The sequence below is a fragment of the Tigriopus californicus genome, chromosome 6 (assembly GCF_007210705.1).
Source record: "Tigriopus californicus strain San Diego chromosome 6, Tcal_SD_v2.1, whole genome shotgun sequence".
In the NCBI taxonomy this organism is placed as follows: domain Eukaryota; kingdom Metazoa; phylum Arthropoda; class Copepoda; order Harpacticoida; family Harpacticidae; genus Tigriopus; species Tigriopus californicus.
In genome coordinates this window covers 14,912,392-14,926,258 of record NC_081445.1, presented here as the reverse complement: position 1 = coordinate 14,926,258, position 13,867 = coordinate 14,912,392, and the positions used below count along the sequence as shown (strand labels likewise).

Here is a 13,867-nt window from a genome sequence, read left to right as displayed (position 1 = left end):
TATGTTGACATTGTTTAATTGCTAATATTGTTTCAGGAGAGACCTTCTGTGGACACGAGTCCCAAATTTCCTCCTTGTTTGTCAACTCGTGCTCAGATCATCGTCCTGATACCTCCTGATTGCTTAAAAGATATTCCTTTTCTCAAAGTCAATTGACATTTCAAATTTTATTGGAAGAACGCTTATTGCAAAAATGATTAAGTTATATATGGTTACGCATGTGATCAGGAAACAAAGAATGACGTCGGAATTGGGACAATGATAATTTATGCTTTCATATTTTCCTATTTTGAACACGACCAAGGAAAGCTTGATTCTGCCAAAGTAGATCGACTGCAGCTGATAAATCAAATTTCATATTCCTTAAAATTCATATGAAATACATATTTCTCTTTCCTGAGTCATCTCAATGACGAAGGTCATTCTGTGCAGAGTGTACTGCACCGGTGTGAGGTCATTAATCATGAACCAGTGGCAAATTTAGTAAGAAACAGTTGCCAGAGGCATTTTGTTATCTTGAATTGTAGACGGATATTGTTATCAATTTTGCTGGTAGCATGTATGCTGCAAGTGAAATCTCTATAGAGGAAGTGTATGTGTTTATGCTCTCTTTAGAGCCGCACCTAATACCTCGGGTGAGATCATGGATGAGGCATATCGTGAAATTGGGGCAACCGGTGGGCGGCGGGTGGAGGTTGTCACACTCACGTCCTATTAGGACGGAATTTCACGAATAATGCCGCGCGGCTGGCCTTGTTGGCAGTTTTTCCCGCGAATGTTAGCTGTCCTGCCTTCTCAACCTGTTTATGAACTGGCCGTGAGTAATATTAGGGTGCCTGATAATCAGTCATTTCGATGACTTATTCAGAGATAATATGTTCTTTTACGAGTGAAACACACAGGTTGACTTGAAGTTTGATAATACCATGAACGGACTTCAAATTAGAAATAAGATCGATGTATAGGTAACCAACTTATTGGTCATTAACAAAAAGTTTCTGTACCGGCGTGATGATGGAAAAAGAGTCCTTAACAGCAAGTTGTTTAGCAACCATATTATAAATGGTAGGTTAGTATAAATGCTTACAAGTAGAAAAGTTATTGAAAAACTCATTTTATTTGTGATTTCATTAGAAGGCAATACTTAATTGGTGTGGTAAAATATTCGTGGACTAGTTTCACTAACCACAAAAGTGTTTCTTTTGCTCGTTTGACCTAGTGCCTTGGATTAGAAATTGATATGACAGGGCACTAGTTTGAACAATGCAGACAACTTTTAAATGGTCGTGACCAAATGATTGATTGCCTTTCGTCTTCACTCTATCATTTCATTTGTTGTCAAAATCAAACAGGTCCAAACAATAAATAAGAATGCACATTTATTTACATATCCCACCCTCTGTGCATTCACAATCTCAAATTCCATGCCGTTTTATGTCAGCTGAATATCATCAGTACAACCTACTCGGTTCTGATTATTCGCAATAACACCATGTTGTCGAACACCAGAACAAATTTGTCGGGTGAATGAAACCCATGAAACCAAGTTCAACGATTTGAAAAAGCACTACCAAAACTGGAACATTCCATTTCCTCCAGTTGCTTTTGGACTGACCCACCAAATCTGGCGTCCTTCAAACTAAATACTGAGCTGAGATCCGTTGGGACAGACCAAAAGAATATCGTATTTGCAATGAGTCTGAGGGATTAGTCCTATCAAACATAAACAAGTAATAAGGTAACACACACACACACATACACACACCACCACCACCACCATCCAGGTAGACACACACACATGCATGCCCACACATTTATCTATAGGCTTTCCGTCGACCAACCATTGGTTTGAGCTTCGTCGAGTGCAAGAAAGCTGGAAAAATAACGATGAGAATCTCCATCATACCTGTGTCGTCGGAGTGAGTGAACCACCTTTTTCATTCAGGCAGGTGAAATAATCACCCTCGTTTTTGGTGTGTCCCTCGGGCCCTCTGACTTCGCTCCAAGCCCACCAACCACCCGCGTCAAGAAAATACAGTCATCAAGATGACGAACCAACGAGTGACGAGGACAGGTAACAAGCGGCCTTATTGCTCTGGCACAGGTAAACTTTCTCTCACCGGGTAAATTACGCTTGTACCAACTATTACGAGAGAAAACGTTTACTCCGAAAAAAAGATCGGTGGTCACGAGCAAATTGGGAGATAGAGAAGAGGATGTCGATGTCGTGATTCCCTGGGATCTGATCAAAAATGTCTCATTAAAACACATTTCATTCTAAGTAAGAACATATGGGAAACCCAAAAGTGATCAGGCACAAATTAGGGTTTATGATATTCATGAAACAAGATTACACTTGTAATCTTTATGAACTTGGAAAGTGGTCCAATTCTCGCCAGAAAGCGACGAAGGCTGGAGGTCGGTGCAAGTGAAGTAGGTATTGGCGGTGGAGGTGAAGGTGGTGGTGGTGGTGGTGGTGTTGGCTTTCAAGACATCCCGACTCCTGCACTCTCAAACACCGGCCCAGTCCACGGGTGGTCCAAGTTTGGATTGAAGGGGGCGAAGGAGTAGAACCACAAGACGACAACGTGTCCCATGAGGAGGAGAAGGAGGAGGAGGAGGGGGAGGAGAAGGAGGAGGAGGTGGTGGAGGAGGGAGTCCCGCCAAACTACTATTACTAATATTGTACAGGGAACACTCGGGACAGAAGTGTATTAGTGGGTTTCAAGCCTTCTAAGAACGTGCCCGACTAGACCAGTGATGCATTCGGGACAAGTGAACCATTGAGCATTGGCAAAAAAAAAAGTTGGAGGTGAAGCGTGACGTGGAAGTGAGGTGTCAGAGTCATTGAACCGGTTTGCATATGCTGGCCTTGGAGGTGCACTAATCCCAATGTCATAGGTAAGAAGTCCATCTATCCATAACCATCGACGAGTACTATCCTGGCTTGGGTTCTATTACAAGACCTTGATGATTCATAACAAGGTGACGCACAGTTAAAGCCAATAGGTTTTTTTATTCATTCATAGCTATATACTATGGATTACAATGAGACATTCATTCATTGAGACCACAAAACTGTCATGGGCCTTTTTAGCCAGAAATGTCTCGATTTGAACAGCAAAATCTCAACATCCTTGGATAATCCGAACTGACTCGCTTGGCCTTATTGTCAGGGATTTTCATTGTTCTACATATTGTTCAATCAAAGAGGAAAACAGGGGTGCATATTGCGGTTGGGTAAATGTGCCACGTGGTGTATCGGGTCTCTACGGAGGCCCTTATCAAAATAGCAGGTATCGAGTTAAAACCCTTTGTTTTTGAACACAAATTGATTTGGTTCTAAATGGACGTTCCATTTCCTGCTTCAATATCCAAGTCAGCGCCCAATTTCCACACCTGCCAATCATTTTGAGGTCACGAAAACCCGTTGACTGAAACAATTCCACGTAATGATCAAGGGCTGCTCTTTGAAGTGCTTGGGTTTTGAGATTGATCCGCGCCAACTTTTTCGTGGTGACCCTCTTGTTTTTCGAATAACCCAATGCAATTGTCCACGTTGCTATCCTTCAACAATACAAATCGAACTTGGTTTCCCAAAAGATATTGGTGCGGGGCAATTGCACTTATTGTCATGGTGGGAAATAAGTTGGGGACTGTTGCGTCCCAAGCTTCCCAAGCAATGATGATGATCCTTTACGGCCTTTAGCATTTTTTTCCTCGCTCGGGCTTCCAGAGTTTCAAAGGTCGACCATTTGAAGTCTGCCTTTTGGAATGAGAAATCGGAGGAAATAAAAGAACTCACTTTGATTACACTGTTTGAAGCTGTCACAAATGATATGAAGTTAGATTATAGTTAAATATTTTTTATGAAATGATTCAAGAAAGTCAAGTAATTTCTTCAAGTTTTGCAAAATTTCCAATTTGCTCAGAGATTTGAAATATCATGTGGCATATTTGAAATAGAAGCCTACGCAGATATATGATGAGTCTCAATATGTCGATATGCCCAGAAAATGCGAGCTATTTATGACTGCCCCATTTTCAAGCAATTACAGTTAGAACTCCCTCCTGTGCTTAATATAAATATATTATGAATAAGCTATATACTATATCTACGGCCTTCAAAGCCGCTATCATCCGATCCCATTCCTCCATCAGTTTGATATTCTTCAAGAGGATCGAGGAATTATTAGATCTGAGCGTTAAACCCGAATTGTTTTAATCTTAAAAAGTCATGTCTTAACAATAGACGAACTTTACTTGCCAACTTAGTTTGCTTGTTCTATCGCCCTGAGACTCAATTTGGACGCTTTATATTTAAAAAAAAGACGAATGTATTTCCAACGAATTAATTATCCTTGGTCTAGTTCAATCCGGTATTTTTATCATTGCTGGAGCCTGGCCAAAGTTGTTAAAGATTAAATTAATTTGAGCTCAATGTAAAGACGTCCTGAATACTTAAATGTAAAGCCTTTTTTGGCATTCATTATGTTAATGAGCTTTTTGAAAGGTCAATAGAAACCCGTCTCAAGCAGATTTTCAATTGATTTCGTGTTACGTCATCATCAAACAGTAAGGTCAGAAGGAGCTTTCCTCCTTCACAAAGAGATCGAACAGAAGCCAGTAGTACAAAAACTTCCTGTTTCAATGCCCTGTGTACTTTCTCTGAACATTTTTATGAGGGCTCGTTCTTCGCTCGTAGCGCGCTATAAAAGATCCAGCTGTCACTCACCCGGATTGTTAATAAAAACTCGACTATACAGGGGTCGGCGTTATCATGCCTTAGACCCTAAGATAAGTTCCGATCAATGAATACCTCTCTTATTTGATAATAATCAGGCATATGTACGTACAACCGGATCGATTGAACGAGAAACCCAATGTGGCCTTTGTAATTTGAATGAACAAACAGGTGGTCATTTTGTTTTGGCACGATCCACCTTTCTGTGAAAACGCATGCTAATTTTACACCCGATTTGTGACGTCATACAATCGTAAACATTTCGATTGCTCTGTCACAAACCTTCGAAGAACCATTGGAATGTTCCCAAACTATCCATTTTTTGATTGAAACCGTGCACCACTAATAGCTCCCTACCCTGTATTGTGGGGCCGGAAAGATTGGGAAGAAAAAATGATGCCCTTGTCAATAAGCAATTTACTCTCCTCCGACATACAAGCCTCTTATTCCATGAGGGATAATGATCAAACCAGTTAAATGGCTTTTTTTTAATCTGAAAAGATGCATTAATTATCACCAACTCTACTTTTTGGTGGACAAAAATATTGTTACTCTGTCAGTGTGATCATCTCTCCCTTCTTCGTTTTGAGCTCCAATGCTCTTTCATGTTTTTGACCTCCAAATATCTTTATTTTTATACATGAAATGCCCAACGTGTCGAGTCGACTTGACGATTAATTACGGGGTTCAAATTAAGATCCGTTTTTCGGGCTACGACAAAGGAAGTCAAACCTCCGGCCAATGGACTATAAAACTTGAAGATCGTAAAGGAATATGAAGCATAAAAGCCCTTCCGTAACTCGGAATTGATATCGTGGATTATTGCCATTGAATCATTGCACTGTGTGTTACGGGAGAAGAAAACAGACATATTTTGAACCAGGGATGGCTAAAGCCGATTATGAAGCTGCCACTTCTGTGGTCGAAAATGGCTTTTAATTTTTTTATATTATTCAAAACACCTTATCGATCAATTATGAAAGAGTTTTTGCCAATTTTTATGTTGCCCTTTTTTTATCCTGTGGTCGAAAATAGCTTTTAATTTTTTTTATTATTCAAAACCTCTTATCGATCAATTGTGAAAAAAATTGCCATCTTTATGTCACCATTTTCCGCCCGGTAGTCGAAAATAGTTTTTAATGTTTTCTCAATCCTGGCTCAGATGCATGAACATCCGAAATTTACAACGAGGCAAAGATTTGTCTATTCTGATCAATTTTTCATTAAAACAAGTGTTTCTCCCAGTGCAATCATTGTCAGATAAAAGTTGCTCCACTTTTTCTTCCTATGCGGGCAATAATTGAGCAGGTGCTTTATGAAGCGAGTGGGAAATTGAAAATGGCTTTGATGCTTTCAAGGAGTCAACAACCTGAATGAAACAATTCTGGTGATTTTATTGTTCGTTCTTGGGATTGATTCCGAAAACGAATGTAACATATGGACAACCTTCAAAAGTGGGTGGACAATGTTTTAACTAAGCCTGAATCTCACATTAATCACAACAATAAAATAACCCCTTCAAAACAACGGACAACGACCTTAATCGATAAAAATAATTCACTGCAAATCTTTCGCCTTTAAAATAGATTGAAAATTGTAACTCCTCGATCAATTTTACCCCCTTAGTTAGACAAAGCATTCTAGAATATGCCTACACTAACTGACAACAGCCATTATCAAGTAAGTATTACAAATTTATATTCCGTGATCTTTTGACTCTTCACAGAGATATTTTCAAAACTCAGTGTTACAAGTACTCCTATCAAGTATTTGTTTGTTTGCCCGATTAGCATTGAAACTCAATTATGTTAGCTTCAATAAGATTTGTGATTTCCTCTTTCCATCGGTCATGACATTATTCAATCCTTAAAAAACTAAAGGCGACCTTGAACCTTATTTTTATCGTATGGTTCAGAAGTTATTTGACATGAAAGCTCAAAGCTGTGAAGGGCACACCATGAAAGGTTTAGTCCTCATGTCGTATCAACACACCACAGTAGTGTGCTAACTTATTCATTTTGTGTTTTAGTATGCACTGAGTTTTGAGAGGACAAAAATTTGGACAAAAACCTGCCACTGAGCTGAAAACTAAAACACGTAGTCAGTGTGTGTACCGTCAGCAAGGGTTCATTTTAAAAGGATTGAAACAGATATGAGTGAACACTCGTCATTAATTTGGACCACTCTCACCATTATCATGATCATCATCATCATCATTGTAGTGATTGTCCTTCCCGTCGTTTTAGCGCTTTTGTCGATATTGAAAATTCTCGAGTCATATTGATGTTTCTCATGCACTCTTTGAGCTCTCCACACATGCTCTCTCCATAGAAAACATCCAACTTAGATTTGTGACAGCCTTCATGTCACAGCATTGCTCTTTTTCATTACCCAAAGTCAGAGCTCCGGAAAATTCCTCAATCTGAATGATATTTAGAAGACATTTATCCCAGCTTGATGCACCTACTTCCTTTCCTCTGTACTATGCTTCATTGGGCAGGATGATTGAATTCAATCACGGAAAGACCATCCTAGCTGGAATTAAATCCTTTCCAGTCCTTGGTTCACATAATAAGACAAATGTTCCACTTGAGCTCAAGTACATGTTCATCCCTGGAAGAAAAACTGGTTTGGAAATTAGGGCTAGAATTGAAGTTGTCGAAGCCCTCTCTATGCGTGATGTTCTTTGAACACTAAGCCCTCTTCTTCTCCTCTCCTGATTTATAGATCGTTTTTGAACATGCAAACGGAGCTTTGATCCCATGGATTCGTGCTCCTTGAGACTATCGAGTTCTTTAGTCCTGGTGCACGCGCATCTAGTGTACTACGTATATCCGGGAAATCCCGGCTTGTTCCACAATATTTGCCTCTCCAAGACAACGTTTGCTCTCGTCCTCGCAATTAAAGTTTTCCCCCTTGGAAAACAGACGTCTCTCCCTCTCTCTTTGTGCTTTGGCTTTCTTTTTTTTTGGTATTCACGGTTGGTTGGACTCGTGAAGTAAATAAGACACTGGACTTGCTAAAGAGAGTAGTCAGTCCGAATAATATCGATCAAGTTCACGACCCGTCACGTTGTTGTTGGTATTGAAAGTCGAGGGTTGGAGTGTGTAGTCCCGGTTCTTCACCTTGGTGATGGGAACCCATCCAGAGGGTCGGCAGTCCAATCAAATGTTCACCCGTGGACGCACTAATGAATCACTTTCGAAGGCTGCGTATGAAAGGCCGACCAAGTTGTAGCCGTTTTGAGCACTGAATAAAAGGAGGGCCCCCTCCCAATTCACAATTCATGGCGAGGGAACACCTATTGATGGTGGGAGGCAATGCAATCATACATGGGCAACTCCAGTTGTCATCCTAACCGTCGAAATCTAGCTCACTAGAAAGTACGATCGATCTTGCTTGGGAAGAATTCATAGCCGGAAGTAATCGAATGAGGTACTAAGACCGATGGAACTGGTAAATGAAATGTTTTCCAAATCATAAATTAGATTCAAAGGGGAATTTTTAAGTTCTTTATTTTGTGATAAGGGCTGAATGAACTACTCAACCGAGAAGATGAGGTCACCACAAGGTGACTAACTTTCGAGTAGAATGACTAATGCCCACCTTTGAGCCAAGGTGAAATGGGCCTCTGAGTCATCAATTCCAATCAAGGTCCTTCTTAACGAGACGCCAAAGAATACGTGGAGTGTGATTCGTCCTCAACAAACGGAAAAATAAGGAACAGATGAGCAGATCTGAATGATAATGAGGTCTGTTTGATTCCTTAATGATGCAACCAGAGAACGAGCTTTCAGATGGAACGTATGCTATTGCAAAAAAGGATAATCCAATTTCCACGGATGTCCCAGTTTCTCGATTATTGATTAAACATGAGTCAAAATGATGACTCGTTCTGGCGGAAATTGGAGGAATGACCTCTTCTTATACACCGGTCCCATGGGATATGTGAATAGAAAACGAACCAACTTGACGTGACAAGGCTTGCATGAGAATATTGAGACCTCGAAATAAGCTGGATAGGAGACCTGTTATCGATTTTCGCACCATTTTCGCCAAGTGCCGGTAAACTTTGCCATTTACTTCTTTACTTCGCTTGAGAGCGCGAGTGTCACTGAGCTTAAAGATTGATGCAAGAATGATTGTTTTTTTTGCCACCATACTCCTCGTTCCATCTGCTCTTGATACGCTTTAGATGTCGCATTACAATCATGCCAACAAATGATCCAGTAATGTCATGTGTATCAAATGTATGCCCATTTGTTCTTGAAGGATCAGAATCACGAAAAAGTAATAATAAGTTCCCGTGTCTCCCTTACTTCTAGGCCTCGTTCAAAATGAGCGCCCAAGGGAGCGGTAAACGGAAGAGTCCATCGCTCGGGGTGGATCTGGTCGAGAGTGACCCGGAACACGATGATGACCTGGACATCCTGGTCGAGTCGACGGACTCGATCTCGGATTTGAGGGCTTCATGTGGCTCCTCGGAGCGAACCCCGAGTGCCTCGGAGGACAACGAAATCCTGGACTATGACTCGGTTTCCAGTCCAGGCGGCTCCTCGACGGCGTCTGGACCGATTTATATCCGACCTCCGGGATTTGATCACCACGCCCACGAGATTACGTGTGGTTCTGAGAAGGGTGGTGGGACACAAAGAAATGGGAGTGGTTCTTCGGCAGTGGGTGTGACGAGATCCAACTCAGTGCTCTCTCGGCACGCGTTCACCTCATCCGGGGGTGTGGTGGTGAAGAAGAAGAAAGGACTTCTAAGTGCGGATTTTAAGGGAGCCGATGCCCTAGGAAGTGGAGGTGTTCTGGGGAAGAAAAAGATCGAGGGCGTGGCCATCCTACCTACCCGACAAAAATCTCGAAAAGGTAAGCAATGACTTTCTTTCCTGCTTCCACGTGGTTCCAATCTGGAAATCTGCCGTCTTACGTTCAAGAAAGCGACCACATCCGGTCACAACTCAAGGAAAGCGCTGGAAGCGGGGGAAATTTTGTGGTCGCAAAACCAGCTTTGAATACCGTCTGAAACTGTTACTAACTGGTTCCCGACATGCGATCGGTTGTTCCAGGAAACTTGCTCCAAATTTCACTTCTCATTTTCTCTCTTCTCCAGAACCGTTGCCCATGAAACAGAGGGCGTTGCCGCAATCGTTTTGGCAACAGCCCAACAACGCCAATCCTCAGCCACCGGGCATAGTTTGTGCCGCATTGCCTCCTCTACCCTTAGGAGGGGACGACATGGGGGACATGACGCCAGTGGAGGAGGTGACCCACGGGTTCTTTGCCATGAACAGTCCTTCTAGTGCTAACAGTTTTACGCCTCGGGACTATGTCTCTTCTACCAGTCAAGAAGGAGCGCCCGGGGCGCCAACAGGGTTACCAAACAGTCCAATGGCGTCATCCACATCCTCCTCTTTGAAGCGCGGAGAGCGTGTCATTTCAGCTGCCAACACGGATCTTCTGTTCTCGTTGTTCAACTCGGTTGAGGAAGAAGAAACCCAGCGGAGAATTCACGTGGTCCGAAGGGGAAGGTGGGATGGATGCTCGTAGATGCGCCTCTATTGCTTGTGCAATTGTTAGCCTCCAAAAGTGTTTGATCTTAGCTCATTTTTGGTATTTGCTTCAAGGGGGAATTTTAGACCAATTCAAGATAAGTATTATATATAAAGACTCTGGATCCTGGAATGGGTGAGGGTTTGAGAACCTTTATTGATGCAGAGCCCTTTTCAGTTGCCAATCAATGACTTCAAAGAACTGCATGATTGTAATTTTTTCTGCTAATATTTTGTTGCATTGATAATAAGACATATTTTTTGAAGTTACTTTATAATTTTCAATTAATTTCTATTGAAATTTGTTCAATTCTATAGAAAAGCATTGACATCCAAAGAACAACCTTGATGATGAGTGATAAGAGTGTTAAGCTACCAGCAATATTTCTCACGATAACGAGGCATTTGCTGATTATTACAACATAAGGTCATTGCCAGTCTTGCTCATGTTCAATCAAAATTCATCAACAATTTCCAATCGGAAATTGTGCCTTCACTTCCAAAGGCCGCTTGATTACGCAATGAAAGTGACAAATTGTTTGATAACACGCTATTGCAAGCAAGTCCTCTTGCCAAGGGTGCAATCCTATCTACGTAATGGATCATATTTGTGAAACTCATAGGCAACCAACACTTGGCTTGTTAACAATCTATTCCGCCTCTAACGCTGGCTTCATGTGGGATATTCATTTATTGGCTTGGCCCATTATCGATTTTAACTTCATGGGTGGTACCTTTTTTCAATTCTGCCATGACATCCACACACAAGGCCTTTCCATAGAGATCCAATGCACCAAACATGAAATTCATCCAAAGAGCAAATGACATCTCACTCATGATCTATTCTATTATTTGGTTACTAATTTCAAGAATGATCTTCGCATATCAGATCCACACGAGAACCTAAAGCTTGATTGGCTTCACCTTTCAGGCCCAAAAAGTCGACCACCAATGGTTCTCACGTGCCCTTGGCCAAAGTGGCTCGGGAGGACGACCCGTGCCTGAACAGTGTCAATGTGGAATCCATCTTGCCCCTTCTTCCTGATCGAGGAGCGAGTTCCCACCATTCTTCATCAGGTCCCGGATCCAATGGATCCACTTCTTCAACGGCTTTCAAAGGATCTCAAGGAACACAAGTAAGTTGTCTCTAGTGCAAGTACATGCGATTTGTTTTGACTAAGCCCAAGTCAATTTTGACACTAATCAGGACAATACTTGCTTGAACAAAATTTGGGATGTAGTGTTGCTTGATGTCAAACATGAAAATATCTACTCAATTTTCTAAACCCTGGTTTACGTGTTCACTCGAATTCCGAAGAATGCACAGGCAATAGATAGTTTCAGAGATTTAGGCTTTTTCTGAAGACCTGATTGAATCTGAGGAGAAAGCGCATCTTGGAGATCTCATTCAATATCTTGAAATCTTCATTGATTGTTTAATTCTGTAAAGTGTTAAAAGTTTCACGATGATTTTCAAAAAGCTTGCATATTTAGATGGGTTTGCGATGTTGAATAACATTTTGGGGTATTTTGAGATTAAGGAAGGACAATATATTTATTTAATTTGGTGATATTCGAAATCTGCAGGGTGGCGTTTTATTTTGTGTTGTAGAATTTGCTTTTGTTACAATGCTTATAAAGTTGAACCGTTTACTTTTAAAATTGGTGCCCGAATGCCAACAACATTTTTTTAACATTAATAAAACCATAGCAAAAGTTGTTGCATTTCAACTTTCGTTCGTACTATGGAGGCAAGTAATTACTATGCCTCATGTCGGGCACTCAAGACTGGATATTTTTATATCTATCTTAACAAAACTTAATTGTATTTTCATCAAACAAACAATTGAACAGTATGAGAGGACAAAATCATTTTAAACAGCCAAAACTCGTTATCTGTCTTGACCAGCAAGGCCATTAGTGACAGAATTTGTCAAAAGTCAGTATACTGAGCTCGCCAGTTTTGGGGCTTGCCGTACGTGCTTTCAGTATCTATTATGTTTTCAGTACATAAGAGCGGCCAATTTGACAACTATTTTAATACTAAAAGAGAGTTTTGAAGATCCTAAATCCAAAACCTATTGTTACTAGAGCAACTATCAAAGAGGTAATACCTACAAGCTTTTGTTTGTAACACTTAATCTCGTTCACCCTGTAAATAAGTCTTCAGGGAATTTGTGTTTAGATATAACCTGAGCATTTTCAAGTTAAAATGCATGAAAACTGGACCATCAATTCCCATACTACTCAGATGTTGATAAATTGATCACACTGAAGTTTGCAGTCAATTACTGATTGGATTGGGTGTCTTCCAAAATTCCGTCAAATAGGTTTTTGAAAATTGCAACTTTTAAAATGTCTGTTAAAAAAAGTGTGTTAGTTTTGAATCTGAGCTCATAATTCCTTAAAAAATCAAATCCAAACTTTCCCCGTGTTTTTGAGAGCCAGAGCAATGCCAAGATGAGCCTGGGTTTTTCTTTACAAATTTGAAAAGGTCTTTTAACCGCTTTGATCAAGTGAGAGAGAGGTTTAGACTCTCCAAATTTGTTTGTCCGCGGAATGCCGTTCAATTTTATCAACCCAACCTCAAGCACTTTGGTTATTGGAGATCAATATCAGGCCTTAGATCACGATCCAATGTCAAATGTGATTTGATTCAAAGAGAGTATTCATTTTCTGGTCTTCCTGGTTTTCAGGTGATACGGATAATGTCGATATCCAGCGGAGATCGATCGGTTGAGCTGCCTTCCTTGAATGTGGAGCACAATTATCCTCATCTCTTGTCGGAATTGGTCATGAAATTGTGAACAAATCCGTCGCTTCATGTCTCCATCCCACCCAGCTCCAATTGTGATATTACTAGCTCTATTCCCCGGTCCAAAATGAGGCAAATACGGCTAAGTCGCCTTTGGCCCATTTTGGGTGGGTGGCCATCAAATTGTACAGTTTCGGAATAACGTTTACCAGTACAGTGTCTCTACTTTGTATGCTATTGCACTCCATTTGTCAGATCTAAAGTCCACCTTGCCTCCGGCTCTTAGTAAGGCCTTTTACTAAGAATGTAGTGCTTGCCCTATGCCAACGAGAACGAGGAGAATCGAAAGATTACGAGTCAGATCTTTCCTGGATTTTTAGAAAGAAAATTCAGGCCAAAGTGATTAAGCCACTCATGCGTTCGGCTCTTTTCTTCAAATTCAGTTGTTCCTGTTAGCATTATTCTGTCCGAAGCATGTATATTATTGTGAACGCACAAAATGAATAAGATATACTTATATGAAAACCAAATACAAATATTGCTAATGATGTCCGTTTTTTTACATTTTTGCTTCTAGAACTCACGAATGTATCCACAACACTGTTCAAAAGCTATTATTTCGATTTTGTCTTTCAGCAATGGTTATAAGTCCTGGCATTTGAGCAAACTCCCAATCAAACTAGTGTTTTTTAACTAAAGTTAGTATATTAATGAACCCAAACAAATAAGAACAAACATTTCAAAAACATAGTGAATAATTTATGAATTGCGTGTGTTTCGTATGCAAGTGTAGTTTCCTCAACATGTGTTCAA

The 13,867-nt window shown here is 40.7% G+C and overlaps 1 protein-coding gene across 2 annotated transcripts; it reads left to right on the top strand.

The window, feature by feature from the left end:
• The first annotated feature begins 1,831 nt into the window (after window positions 1–1,831).
• LOC131882321 (uncharacterized) lies at window positions 1,832–13,602 on the top strand. Of its 2 annotated transcripts, none has more exons than XM_059229435.1 (5): window positions 1,832–2,074; window positions 9,070–9,616; window positions 9,861–10,278; window positions 11,231–11,435; window positions 12,996–13,602. In XM_059229435.1, the coding sequence occupies exons 2-5, from the start codon at window positions 9,082–9,084 to the stop codon at window positions 13,104–13,106; spliced, it is 1,269 nt and encodes a 422-aa protein (XP_059085418.1). In that variant the 5' UTR covers window positions 1,832–2,074; window positions 9,070–9,081; the 3' UTR covers window positions 13,107–13,602. The 2 variants fall into 2 exon arrangements, with proteins under 2 accessions (XP_059085418.1, XP_059085416.1); XM_059229433.1 differs by lacking the exon at window positions 1,832–2,074 and adding an exon at window positions 2,642–2,901.
• Window positions 13,603–13,867: the final 265 nt, after the last annotated feature.

Excerpts from the sequence above, each read along its gene's own strand:
- LOC131882321 (XM_059229435.1), top strand. The coding sequence starts at position 9,082 with ATGAGCGCCCAAGGGAGCGGTAAACGGAAGAGTCCATCGCTCGGGGTG. Across the intron at positions 9,617-9,860 it reads CCGACAAAAATCTCGAAAAG|AACCGTTGCCCATGAAACAG; the intron begins GTAAGCAATGAC and ends TCTCTTCTCCAG. Across the intron at positions 10,279-11,230 it reads CACGTGGTCCGAAGGGGAAG|GCCCAAAAAGTCGACCACCA; the intron begins GTGGGATGGATG and ends TTCACCTTTCAG.